Below are 14321 nucleotides of genomic sequence, written 5' to 3' on the forward strand. Positions count from 1 at the left end.
TTTTTGAAATGGAGATTTGAACCCACAATAATCTTAAGAGACTCGTACACTTATCCATAACACTACCAGGGAAGGCTGCCAAAACCTCTTCTTCTTTTTTTCTCGTGTCTTTCTGGCAGCTCGTGCAAATTGCAGAGTATAATAAACGGACATCTAATTTGCCGGACTAGTATTTCTGTCACTGCTGTAGAAGGAATTTAAGTCCGGTAGGAATACAAGTCCTAGGATTAAAAACAACTTAAAAATAAACCAGGAATGAAAGTCCGGGTAGGACTATGGTTCCTAAACTATGGAGGTCCGATAGGACTACCTAGGAACCGAGGTCCTACGGACCTGCGTTCCTTTTACACCGGCGCCGCGCCAAAACCAAAAAACCGCGCACTTGTATGTTATCGTGTCACAATTCTCTTATAATGCACTCGCATCGTGTGGCCTTTACTGTCAGCTGAATTATCTAGGTATCACGGATCCTACAGTGTCTACTAGTAATATGTTATCGTGTCACAATTCTCTTATAATGCACTCGCATCGTGTGGTCTTTACTGTCAGCTGAATTATCTAGGTATCACGGACCCTACGGTGTCTACTGGTAATATGTTATCGTGTCACAATTCTCTTATAATGCACTCGCATCGTGTGGTCTTTACTGTCAGCTGAATTATCTAGGTATCACGGACCCTACTGTGTCTACTAGTAATCATCTCCCATGTGGGATCATAAACTCGGGAGCCACATACATATTGTCGCAAAAATATTATTTAAATTTGAAAAAGAAGTTTATAAAATATTAAAGACTGGTTACCTTGACTGAATTGAACCACATTCTGTTGTTCACTTATACTGGTTACCGCCAGGATCATCAAACCAACCAGTACGGCCATGTTGAATAACAAGTTTAACTCTCTTTTTTTTTTAATCAGGTGACTACTGGGTTAGTCATCAACCATCTTGAAATGTGAAAGTAGCTGCAAGTAGCCATAAAGCAATAAATATTGCTGACATATTGGCACAGGGTGACATGAATATGGCGTCTTCCTGTATTTATAGGAAGCTTGCAGTTAATAGCCTAGCCTATTCAAGTCCAACAGCATTATTATGCCAAGGAAAGGAATATTTGTTTAACGATATCCCAGCGCATTTTAATCTGTCACTAGTTAGTGTCTAACATGGTTCAGTGGAGTAGGAAGGTGCTCCCAAAAATGTGTGTTGGGGGGTGGGGGTGGGGGGGGGGTCACATAAACACACACACATTAATTCGTCTCTTAACTAGAAGGGTTTATGCACAATCTTGACCCCTGCCTAAACCCCACGCACCCAACGCTTATGGTTAGGGATAGAGTGATTAATCGTATAATCAATTAATTTATTGATCTGGTTATTAAAAAATCGATATGTTCACACTGCTAATCGATTAGCAAAATATGCACTTAAATAATTTTTTTCAATGATGAACTTGCCTTAAAGGGACAGACCCTAGTTTCAACCCGTGAAAATTAACACTAAGTTTAGTTAGTCTACAAACCTGTAACACATTTTGATAAAGTTACAACTGAGTGAAACATGAGTCTGTGACTTTGAAATGGTGAAATACCCTCTAAAATAGACCAAATCTCGACTCCATAACTGTTACTTCTCAGACGTACGTGCGTTTTTAAAAATATGAGAAATGCATTTTGTGATATTAAAAACACCAGGATGACCAAAAACACATCGAATGCACGGAAATGGATAATCCAAACAATAAAATCTAAGTAAAGTATGTTTTCAGTTATCAAAAAGGGCTCTAATAGTAAAAAAAAAAATGCCTTAAACTTAAAAACTAGGATATTTCCCTTTAATTCGTAATATAAAACGTATCTAAAAATAACGGAAGGAAGGAAATGTTTTATTTAACGACGCACTCAACACATTTTATTTACGGTTATATGGCGTCAGACATATGGTTAAGGACCACACAGATATTAAGAGAGGAAACCCGCTGTCGCAACTTCATGGGGTACTCTTTTCGATTAGCAGCAAGGGATCTTTTATATGCACCATCCCATAGACAGGATAATACATACCACGGCCTTTGTTACACCAGTTGTGGAGAACTGGCCGGAACGAAAAATAGCCCAATGGGTCCACCGACGGGGATCGATCCTAGACCGACAGCGCATCAAGCGAACGCTTTACCACTGGGCTACGTCCCGCCCCTCAAAATAACGGATGCAGAAAAGAAAGTAAAGTTCTTGATGCGCATGCCATCTGGTTTCATTGAGGGATGGAAAGAGGCTATGGGTTTGTGATTGTATGAAAACAGACTATATTAAACGGCGGAACAAGTAAACATTGGGTGGGGTGGGGAGCTAACTGAGATCGGGGGCGCAAAGCAAAGTTTCTAGGGGGTTCGGGGGTATGCTCCCCAGTAAAATTTTGAAAATTAGATGTCCTAAAATGCAATTTCCTGCATTCTACTTGGAAAATTTATCTATGCCTTAAGATTTACTATCAATGATATTTTTTTTAAATTCAGAATTATTGGGGGGGGGGGGGGGCTAGAGGCCCTTGCCCCCACCCCTGTTCCGACGTACCTGTTAAAGGGTTTTCAGAAGTGAATGAGACGTGATGTCTCATTAGTACGTAAGAAGGCTCAGTCGGTAGAGCGCTCACTGAGTAGCGGGAGAAATAGAGTCGAATCCCCTTCAATGGACACATTCTCTCATTTTCTCGTCTCAACCAGTGCCCGCCTCATGAATGGTATATAAAACGCCGTGATATGTTCTACCTGCGGGAAATTGCACATAAAACACCCATTGCTGCTAATATAAAAATTTGCGGGGATTGCACTGCATCAAATACTGAGATGTTCTGAAGAATAAGGTTCATGAATGTAGCCTGTTTGGACAACAGTAAGGTTATCTCTTGTTCTCTGTCAAGTTATAAAAAAGCTATGGCCATTTCCATGATTTGATCAGCAGCTTGGCCGCCATCTTGATTTTTCAAATTCCTCAAGGGTGTCTTGGTCGCACCTGGTGGATTATCATGTCAGAATTTGCAGAGAACAACTATGCACCAAATTTTGCACACCCAAGTGGTAATCCCTCCAGACTATTAATACATTTAAGATGCACGCTCGCTGGGTTATTTGTTAGCATGTACAATGTCAGAAACTTCTTAAAGATGTTAGATCCTGAAGGGAGTAGACTTACGCCGAAGGTATTATTCCGAAGGACCTAATTTTATGTGGCATATTGACTTTTACGACAAACCCCTAAGATCAATTCCCGTCGATGGGCCCATTGGGCTATTTCTCGTTCCAGCCAGTGCATCATGACTGGTATATCAAAGGCCGTGGTATGTGCTATCCTGTCTGTATCATGGTGCATATACAAGATCCCTTGCTGCTAATGGTAAAATGTAGCGGGTTTCCTTTCTAAGAATCCTTTGTCAGAATATTTCAAATGTTTGACATCCAATAATAGCCGATGATTAATAAATCAACATGCACTAGTGGTGTCAATAAAGAAAACAAATTTGAACTTTAGGACGTGATTGTGATTTTCATAAATAATTGTTATTCATGTATTTATTACAGGCATAAAACTATTCTGATAAAATACAATATACTATAGTGTCTATTTGTAATAAAGTATACATTTTCAGGCCAGCCAATTACAGATGCCTGTTGATAACTGACGAACAAGTTAGCGGAAAGCACTTTAAGAGCTACGTCACCGTTTATTGTTTAACAAGTGCTAGTATCTAACGGTAAACATAATACTTCACTAGAAATATAAATCAGTCAAGTGAATACGTGTAAATATATTGTTCCATCCATGTACAGCATGAGTGGCGCGACAAGGATGTCAAGGGGCCAGATATGCCAGGAAGTATGTGTGTGTGTGTGTGTGTGTGTGTGTGTGTGTGTGTGTGTGTGTGTGTGTGTGGGGGGGGGGGGGGGGTTATTAAATGTGAGGTCAAATATCCAGCTTCACAGTTGGGGGCATAACCAAAATATAAAAGGCGCTTAAAATCGTTAGTGTCGGCCGAATTCTCGCTTTGACTGTGGAAAGTTTGTTTTGGCATGATTCTGCAAGTAAGGGTTTGATTGGTGGACATGGACTACAACTGGCTGCTGTTAGATCCACATGTAATAGTGGAGCTAATTTTAATTAGATTGAGTAAATCGATTAATGTGCCAATAAAGGTTCAGGCACGTCCACCATCTTCACAACCTCTGGTATCACCAGTGACTGTGTCCAGGACAGAAGAGGGTGAGGGTACGTTTTAAGTGGGCGGTTTTAAAACTGACGAAGGACGTGAAACGGATTGTTGGAGTAGTTTAACGGATCGGTGTGGTAGTACAAAAGACTGGTTTCCATAACATCTCCAACAGACGGAGGTCGACGTAAACGCTCTGCGACAAATTTGCAATTTTCACCAGGTTTTAACTTTCCCTGTCCGTCGCCGATTGGACCACAATCGACGCAGACTGAGGGAACTCGTTGTTTAAAAACGTATAAAACTCGCTTTCGCTCGTTAGATACATTTAAAAACAACTCATTGTGAGATAAATGGTGTCTAACGGCCACTCATGTATTATTTTCTATGTACTCGTCGACAAATGATATGACAACAATATGAAAATATTAAATTATGCTAGTATTTATTCTAAAGAACTCTATCTAAAAGTCTTCGTGGTCAGCTTATGCTTATATTTTGCATGTTATTTTATTATATAATCTGTTTATAATAAACTTTGAATAATTATTTTATCAAAATAACTCGCATAGCTGGGGCAATGCTACCGCATTTATAAACAGTATATAACAGCCCACATCATTAAAGCCTTGTAAACTATAATCGGAATCGAGTATACTTGCGATTGCGACTGTAAATAATTATTTTACTGGATCGTACTGTTGGAAATTATTTGTGGAACCAACCGTTTGAAACACGACTGAGGTGGTAAATTTTGTTTTAAATATGCACAAGCCTTATCCACAAAGTCACACGCCCACACACAATTCTTTCAGTCGTGTTTCACAAACATTCCCCACCCAAAACAACCCTGGGCTGCTATTAAAAACTTTGCCTTGTGATATACAAGAAGGCAAAGATAAGCAGAATACAAAAAAAACCACATTGCCTTTCACACGTTTTAGAAATTATTGCTAAACAAGATAACAAAGGTAATTTGAGCTTTTTATATATATATATATATATATATATATATATATATATATATATACATGTATATATCTTTATATGAACATTCGAGCATACGCCTATGATGTATTTATTTTTTATATTATTTTATAGTGTATTTCTTCTTTCGTTTACAAAACAGGATATTTTCCCAATATTTATTTTGTTTTATAGAATTAATAAATTAAATAAATAATTATACATGTGTTAGACTGTTATCAGATATATCTTTACTAGCAGACTGTGTATTTAAATAATTTATATACATATTGTATTGCATCATTATTTAATTTGTTTAAACACAATGGCTAGTTATGCTAGGTTGCAACATATCACCGTCAGCAGCGTTATAACCAATTTATGTGCACATTACAACTATTTTCAGCTTTCAAAATGGCTTCCTATGGTTTTGTACTCTTTGTCTTTGTGGTATGCGGTCTGTTGGAGTCCGCTGTATTTCAAAGTCCTCACGGTAAGATAAATGAATCAATTAAAATTTGAAACAATATTAGGCTAAAGAAATAAAGACTGAATGAAACAAAGAAAGAAAGAAAAAATAAAGAATATAGAACATATTATAATTGCATAACTATATTACTGTCGTGACGTGTATATACGTATTTCGGAGGTGTAGTAAGTTGTAGACTAGAATGCCTAAATTAAAGGGTAATGTATTGGAGAAATGGTGCGTGCCAGCCGTATGTTGATAACATGGTTGGCAGCAATCGCGCTATTAAAGCTACAATCTTGATAAAAAACACCCCAAAACCCAAACAAAAATAACCCAAACCCAACCCCTCCCCCAAAACAACAACAAAAAACGCAACAACCAAAACAAATAACAAAACATTTAAAATTACCAACAGCATATAGATATGCTATACGAGTGCTGCTTACAACTGTTTGACAACGATAACAAAACAATATATGTAATTACGTTTGTATTTTGCATTAAGGTCGTTTTCTTCCACGTCCTCGGTTTTTGGCGGATTCATATAATGAAATTACAGCTATAGATAACCATAGAGGGAAAAACTTCAGTGGCGGATCTAAAGCCCCCCCCCCCCCCCCCCCACACACACACACACCTACATTTTAATTTTTAATTAATTTTTTTACGTTGGAGAATCCGCGGAATCCCTTTGGCAACGTTTATGGCCTTCAACCACATGCTACTGCACCCCTCCCCCAATAAATTGATTTTCTGGATCCGCCAGTTTTTTTTAATGAATCTATTTTTCGTGTTACACACTCGCAACGCTCCCACTCCGCGCCAAAAAACCTCAACAAACAAACAAAAAACAATTCCCCAAAACCCGAACAAACACCGCGTTCTTTGATCGTGAGGCACAGTCATATTATTTTGTTAGTGTTTTGTTCTCCTGCAGATTGCAATGAACCAATGGACATAGGACCGTGTGACGGGGTAGTCCCTCGATTCTTCTACAGCTTCCAGATGAGACAGTGTCTCAGTTTCGATTACGGGGGATGCGGAGGGAACAGCAACAACTTCAAAACCAGACGAGAATGCGAGGACACATGCGTCTGGGACTAGTCGTTCCACAACTGCAAACTGTTTTTATTGTTGTCAAAGAGAATCTTCAGTTAATGAAAAACAATGTAGACCTTTAATTCTTCAAAATAACGTAACCTAAAACGCGACAATAGGTAGAGGAAGAATAGTTGTTTTATGATCGATTAAATATTAGTCAAAACTATAAAGATTTGGATGTTCTGCCTTTGTTATTTGAATGAGCCCATTGGGCTATTTCTCGTTTAGCCAGTTCACCACGAATGGTAGCCTATATCAAAGGAGGTGGTATGTGCTATACTGTAGGCCCCTATGTGGGATGGTGCTTATAAAATACCCCTTGCTACTAATGAACAAATATAGCGGGATTCCTCTTCAAGACTATATGTCAAAATGACCAAATGTTTGACATTCAATAGATGATTATGGGATAAATAAATCAATGTGCTCTTGTGGTGTGGTTAAACAATTTTTTTATTTATTATTTGACTCTATCAATTATTTCTTCTTTCTGTTTAATGACGTGTATGCGTGCGCTCGCGCGCTCGTGTGTTTGCGCGTGTGTGTGTGTGTGTAATAGATTTTACGAATTTTAAAGAGACATGTTCTCAATTCTCTGTTCTTAACGCAATATCTGAGCTCTGCTACTACTATCCAACTAATCGTCACGAATGCTGCCACGTGATCACATTTCAGTGACGTCAGATGTCGTTCAAACGTAAAGAAACTTAATTAATTCATAGTTCTGTTCCGGATATAGAATTTCATTCTGGTTCTTGTTGTTTGGAGTTTAATTTTGAAAAGGAATAAACAGGTAGGCCTATCTTGATGATGATTTGGGAAACATTATGAAATTAATTTAAGTTATTTCATTCATTTAACAAAATTAAAGCAGCAACTTTACGTCATTTGATTTTTTTTCTTATGGGATAACACATATCACAGGTAGGCTACCCCCAAACACTGGTACCCGCAACCAATAACTACAGTAGTAGTACTTGGGGTTTCTGTTTGTGTGTATCCAGCGCCGGTTTATCCTAGTAGCATACTTAACACGTGCTACGGGCCCCGCGCTTCGGTGGGCTCCGCGGTGATGTATACATTAATATATTTTCCCCAGATACTTTTTTTCCCACTCCCCGAGAGGGTTGCAAAATATTTATTTATGCTACAGTCCCCGCGAATCCTTAAACCGACTCTGGGTGTACCTGTGCCCGAACCAACCACGCCAAGGGCGCCATAGTCATAGTGTTAAATAATAAAGAATGGTCTACTCTTTTTATATATGTAATTACAGTATTAGTACTCGGGGCTTCTGTTTGAGGGTACCTGTAACACATACAGACTGTGCTACTTATAGTGTGCCGATATACATGAAGTGAAAGTCAACACACTATACCGCATACCGGTTTTTCTTCAACAAGTGCACAGACTCGTGAATATAAGCTTATGATTAGATTTCCCCCGTCCCAATCAATGCCTCACGACTGGTATATCAAAAGCAGCGGTACGTGCTGTCCTGTGTGGGAAGTGCAAACAAAAGATGCTGCATATGAAAACAAAATATAGAGGGATTCCTCTGAGAATATATGTGACACTTGTCAAATAGCCGATGACTCATAAATATCAATGATCTAGTGATGTTGTTAACCAAAAACAAACTTTAATTTGCATACGTGTGTGCTACAAGTTTTTACCACTTGATACGGGCGTTGTTGTTTCCTTCGTTTTTGCAGGTAGCATGGTTTCCACTGATTCTTTGCTGTTGGTTGTGGTGGTTTGTGGTGTTCTCGGTGCCTCTATTGGTGGTGTCAGTGGTATGCCCGAGGGTAATAAAATACTTTGTCTTTCAATGCAGCTTTCGCAATGATTGTCCTATGGTTGTCCTGAGAAGTACATACTCCACTATTTTATCGAGGACTTGCTATAAAGGGGCTCCATCAAAGTTGCACAATGGCTACATCCCGCCACAAATATTTATATTGTTTTCTTTTTAAATCTAAAGATTATATCTTCAATGACATGCTGCAAAGATCACAAGCAAATAATACCATTTAAAGATACTGGAGTCTTTTTATAACAATAACATTGTGTTGTATATTTATGTCTACCGCTGAAATAGGGCCCAGAGTAATATTTTTTTACATTTAGTCACGTGAAATGTATTTACGAATACACGTCACAACCTTACATTTTTTAATCTTAAGCCTATCTAGTTTAAATGCTGTCAAATGTTTCGACTGTCCTCTATTTTTACAGATTCAAGGATGTTTTTGGTTTGGTTTGGGATTGTTAGTTTGTTTGTTTTTGGGGGGAGGGGCGTCTTTTTATGTTTGGTTTTGTTTTTTGTGTGATTTTTTGTGTTTGTTTTTTTGTGTTAGTTTGGGGGGGGGGGGGGGAGGAAGGGTCGTCGTTTGTTTATAGTGTGTGTGTGTGTGTGTGTGTGTGTGTGTGTGTGTGTGTGTGTGTGTGTGTGTGTGTGATTGTTTGTTTGTTTATTTGTTTTTAAACAAGGAACTTTCAGAAACTCATTAGTAACATCTACATTGTGGAGCGTGTCATACCTTTAGCAGTCACTACAAGATATCGTCCTGAATTTCTGTAATCACCAGGACAACCAAGATCATACTAAATGTACATAAATGAAAATTCTAAATAAGGAAATTTACTATACAAAGTTTTTACTGGACTATAGACTGACTAACAGGTTAAAAGTATGATGTTACTATACATGCCTTGCACACAATGTGTATACATAAATCTTCTTTTTGGCAATAAATTTAAAAACAAACAAACAAACACGCCCTGCAGATCGACCTAAGTGCCTTTAAGAGAGGGAAACTGAAAAGTTAAAACCATCAGAAAACGTCGCTTTGATCTTCCTGTGTAGTTTCTGTTTTTAAGCAAAGGCATTTTAGGAGCACCAGTTTTTAAACTCAGTGCCAGCATTTAACAGTTTTGATTCGCCAAAGAATATGCGTGGAATCACAAATAAATGATAAAACAACAAACTATGATAACAGACCATTAAAGGGACATTCCTAAGTTTGCTTCAATTTTTAAGATGTTATCGAATAACAGACTTTTTAACAATTGTAATTACATATCAAATATATTTTTCTGCATAAAATATTACTGGCTGTATATTAAACGTGTTTCTAATTTTTTCGTACGTACGAAATTATTTGAAGACAAAATCCAGTTTGGGCTTTTTACAAATATTAAGACGACCAGAAACAATTTGAATATACAGACACTGATATTCTAAACAAGAAAATATATTTAATAAGTAAATTTAATCGTAGAAATATTTTATTTTTCGGAAACATCTTACAATGCAGCAAACTCAGGAATGTCCCTTTAATGTCCTAATCGCATAATACAATTTGTATTCCTAATAGATGATATTGATGATACCGTGACACACCAGGGTAATAACCTCTATCTATTATCTTTTCATTTTTGATTACTACAGAGTGCCTTATTCCGATGGCAGTAGGGCCATGCGATGACGTCATTTTGAGATATTACTATGACAAGCATGCCGACAAGTGCATGTACTTTTACTGGGGCGGCTGTGCAGGAAATGACAACAACTTTGTCACAGAAGAAGAATGCAGAAACGCATGCCACCAAGACTAAGCATTTCCGGACGTAGGCACTGTGTATTAGATCAATGTGATACTGAAAAAATACAGCTGAACACTGCATACAAAACTGAAGAACATAGATTTTGAAACAATTTTTATTCCCACAATGACTAGCGTTTGAGGTTGGGTTTTTTATGAATTTGAAAATACACTTTTAAGCACAAAGTTCCGTTTTATTACTAAAGTTTCCGAATTTTGTGGTATTATTTTCCATCTTAAAAATAATAATCATGATGTACGAATTGCTAAGTTTTAGTTTGACAGCTATATAAATAGTTATCTTAATACCTATTCAATAACTGTTTTCTTTATATTGTATAAATATAATGTTGTTAATATTTGAACAAATTTAGACTAGCCCGGCTGAAAACTGCGCCTACTAAAATGCTTAATAATAAAGTTAATAACTAATATTATCCTGTTAATGGCGCGTCTAAATTATAAATTCTTTCCACCACCCCCCACCCACCTTCATTACTATTAGACTATTAATGTTAAGATTTCAAAATTGTCCCATTGAACCTTCAACTCCCCACCCCCCTCCTGCCCCGGAATTGGTTCACTGGCGATCCCAGAGACTGTCCGGTGTAATAGCCCAACATATACTCCCGCCAAACTATACTCGGGGTATAAACTGGACTAGCCCAGAATATACCCCGGGGTATAAAACAGGCTAGCCCAGAATATACCTCTCTCTGTATTTCAATGTCCAGAGTTTTTTTCCATCATAATTTATGTATTTAACCTTGGGTATAGTTTGGCGGGGATATATTTTGGGCTGTTACACCGGGGTGGGCGTGCCTGAACCTTCGGGATGTGGGCACGTAAAAAGAGTTCCCTTCCCTTCCTGTTTTCTTTACATAAGCATGAAAAAAAGAAGAAGTTTGTTTTGTTTAACGATACCACTAGATCACATTGATTTATTAATCATCGGCTATTGGATGTCAAACATGGTAATTTTGACACAGACATAGAGAGGAAACCCGCTACATTTTTGTTTTCATTAGTAGCAAGGGATCTTTTATATGCACCATCTCACAGACAGGATAGCACATACCACGCTCTTTGATATACCAGTCGTGGTGCACTGCTTGGAATGAAAAATATCCCAAACGCGTCAGGCGAACGCTTTACCACTGGGCTACGTCCCCCCCCCCCCCCCCCGAAAATAAGTATACATTAATCAAATAATTATAACTTGGTACAGGGTTTACAGACCGGTACCGACTCCCACCCAGAGCGAATTTTAACAACTCAATGGATAGGTGTAAGACCACTACACCCTCTTCTCTCTCACTAACCACTAACAACTAACAGTGGGTCCTGGACAGACATCCCAGATAACACACGCATGCATGCACACCAAACAATTAAAATAAAAGTGTGTTTTGTTTAACGATACCACTAGAGCACATTGATTTTTTTTTTAATCATCAGCTATTGGATGTCAAACATTTGATAATTTTGACACATAGGTTACGTTTTCCATTAGTAGCAAGACAAGATAGCACATGCCACGAGTAGTATAAGGGCCTGTTGCGCCTCATGACCTACTTTCCGTGACCTTGACCTTGATGACGTCACGGCCTGGTCTGTTGCGCCTCATGACCTACTTTCCGTGACCTTGATGACGTCACGTGACCTCGTCCTGCCGGGTGCCATGACCTACTTTCCGTGACCTTGACCTTGATGACGCCACGTGATCTCGTCCTACTTAGACTGACCTTGACCTACTTAGACTGGCCTACTGTGCCGTGTGCAACGTCCTACTGACCCGGCCCTGACCTACTTAGACCGGCCCCTGACCTACTTAGACTGACACGAAAGAGTATAAAAAGGCTAGATACGGTTTCATTGTCATTCGCTCGCCGAAAACGATCAGATCTACGTTCAATCCAGAGATGGCCTGTTCCACAAGTGATGAAGCGAGATGTCGTCTAGAACTTGGAACTAACGTCTTCGTGGTGGCCAAGTTATGGAAAGGGGACACTGCTATTCACATAAGGAAATTTGACAGTGACAAGGGGAAAACTTTCCCCACCAAGCGAGGTATTGTCCTTAGTCTTAAACAGTGGATCGAACTGTGTGGATGTAAAAGCCAAATTGGCGAAACAATTTCAGCATTAAACCAGGGGAAAGACGAAAAATTGTTCAGACACCTTGGTGCCAACGTCCAAGTCAGTGTCGACAAGAATTTTGCTGGGGTGGACCTGCGTCAGTGGTGGTGGTGTGATGAAACTAAATCCGTGAAACCTTCGAAGAAGGGAATATTCCTTTCTCTACAACAATGGGAGAAACTGAAAGGCTGTTTCACAGTCGTGTGACTTTGTACCAGAGCTGAACTCGATTGTGCCCTGCGCCATGCAAGACGACCATCAAAACCAGGTGGGATTTCTTCAGTGTAACTTCTGCAACCCTAACGAGTGTCACCAGTGGTGAACGAGTTTTGTTTTGGATGAACTCGAAGGTATAAAAGAATGGATTTATGGTTTACACTTCATTTGCTTTGTGACTGTGCTAGAGAACAGACGTGTTTTATGATTCTGACATTCTTGTGTCTTGTTGCACTCTATCTGGAACGAAGAAGATGGCATCGGGATATTCGAGCTGTGTTAGTAGCAGCAGCAGTAGCGACGAGGACGACATCTTGGTTTGAAAATGTTCAGAAAGACATACGATCAAAAGAGTGGCTACCAAACCAGAAGAAGAACATTTCATGGATCAAACGGATGCTGCCTGTGACAATATGGATGAAAATGGTGAAATCAAAGAAGCCGTGGATCAAACAGATGCCGCTCGAGAATATAAAACAGACACTGCCTGGGATGATGAAGACCGCTGTTCGAGACGTTACCTGTTCTGCCATCGTCCCGAAATGCGCCACGTCTACACACGGATGCAGACATTTGGGTGGTGGCCCATACAGTTACGCCAGAAACCGAGGGAGCTCGCTAAGGCCGGTTTCTTCTACACAGGGGATCACGATGCCGTCGTCTGTTACTGTTGTGGACTACGCGCCTACCGATGGCAGAGAATGGACGACCCAGTGATGGAACATTACAGACTGTCCCCGAGATGTCCCTATGTGAATAACGTGTTCAGACATTAACTGTTTCAAACACGTGTGAGACACTTGAATGTTTTTGACATAACTGTATGTTTTGTCATATATTTTATGTACTACATGTTTGTTGTTTAGTAATAAAATTTTGCGTTGTATCCTTCCGTTTTTTATAAATAGCATGACTTTGTGACACGTATGTCAGTTGAGAACCATGTCTCGGTGGGAAAGGTACCTAGAGTCTATTTACTACGATGTAAAACATCCTGGGAGTTATGCAGGTCCTAGTAAACTGTATCAAGCTGTTAAAGCAGAGGGTAAATTTAAAATTCCTCTGACACGTATTAAGTCATGGTTGAAAGGTCAAGAGACCTATACCATGACACATCAAGTGAGGCGAAAATTTCCACGTAATACGAAGGCATTCGTCTCATGGTGGAACGTGAATTCGACATCAATCATGACTATATCGAAAGCAAGAGGAAACGCTACGAAGAAAAAAACATATCCCAAGATGCCATTGAAAGAAACATGAAGACATTGCAATGGAAGTTATTTAAAGACACGTACTCTCGCTTTCTGACCTATATGCATTACTTTGACAAAGGTCCCAACACCAGAAAAAGTTTACAGTTTGTGAATCCAGACAAAGATGTGAGACCACAGATTCGTTCTAAATTAAATCAGTATCGTTCATGGATCGGCGAATATTTGGATGAACAAGACGACGACGATACCGACGATGATGATACTGATGAGGAGGACGAAGATGAAGAGAAATGAACACTCATATTATTCACATGTCGCCCTTAAGGCCTCTCGATGCAACCCAGTGTGTGTCCATTTTATATATGTGTCAGTGATTTGTAATTTAGAAATAAATGAAAAA

General features: G+C 39.0%; 1 protein-coding gene across 1 annotated transcript; it reads left to right on the plus strand.

The window, feature by feature from the left end:
* Positions 1–5061: 5061 nt before the first annotated feature.
* LOC121370778 (kunitz-type serine protease inhibitor homolog delta-dendrotoxin-like) lies at positions 5062–6912 on the plus strand. The gene is made up of 3 exons (XM_041496236.1): positions 5062–5174; positions 5576–5662; positions 6579–6912. The coding sequence occupies exons 2-3, from the start codon at positions 5584–5586 to the stop codon at positions 6743–6745; spliced, it is 246 nt and encodes an 81-aa protein (XP_041352170.1). The 5' UTR covers positions 5062–5174; positions 5576–5583; the 3' UTR covers positions 6746–6912.
* Positions 6913–14321: the final 7409 nt, after the last annotated feature.

Source organism: Gigantopelta aegis, chromosome 4 (assembly GCF_016097555.1).
Source record: "Gigantopelta aegis isolate Gae_Host chromosome 4, Gae_host_genome, whole genome shotgun sequence".
Classification (NCBI taxonomy): Eukaryota; Metazoa; Mollusca; class Gastropoda; order Neomphalida; family Peltospiridae; genus Gigantopelta; species Gigantopelta aegis.

Bases quoted from the DNA above. Each gene is read 5' to 3' on its own strand.
- LOC121370778 (XM_041496236.1), top strand. From the start codon at position 5,584: ATGGCTTCCTATGGTTTTGTACTCTTTGTCTTTGTGGTATGCGGTCTG. The intron at 5,663-6,578 runs GTAAGATAAATG...GTTCTCCTGCAG, and splicing joins TGTATTTCAAAGTCCTCACG to ATTGCAATGAACCAATGGAC.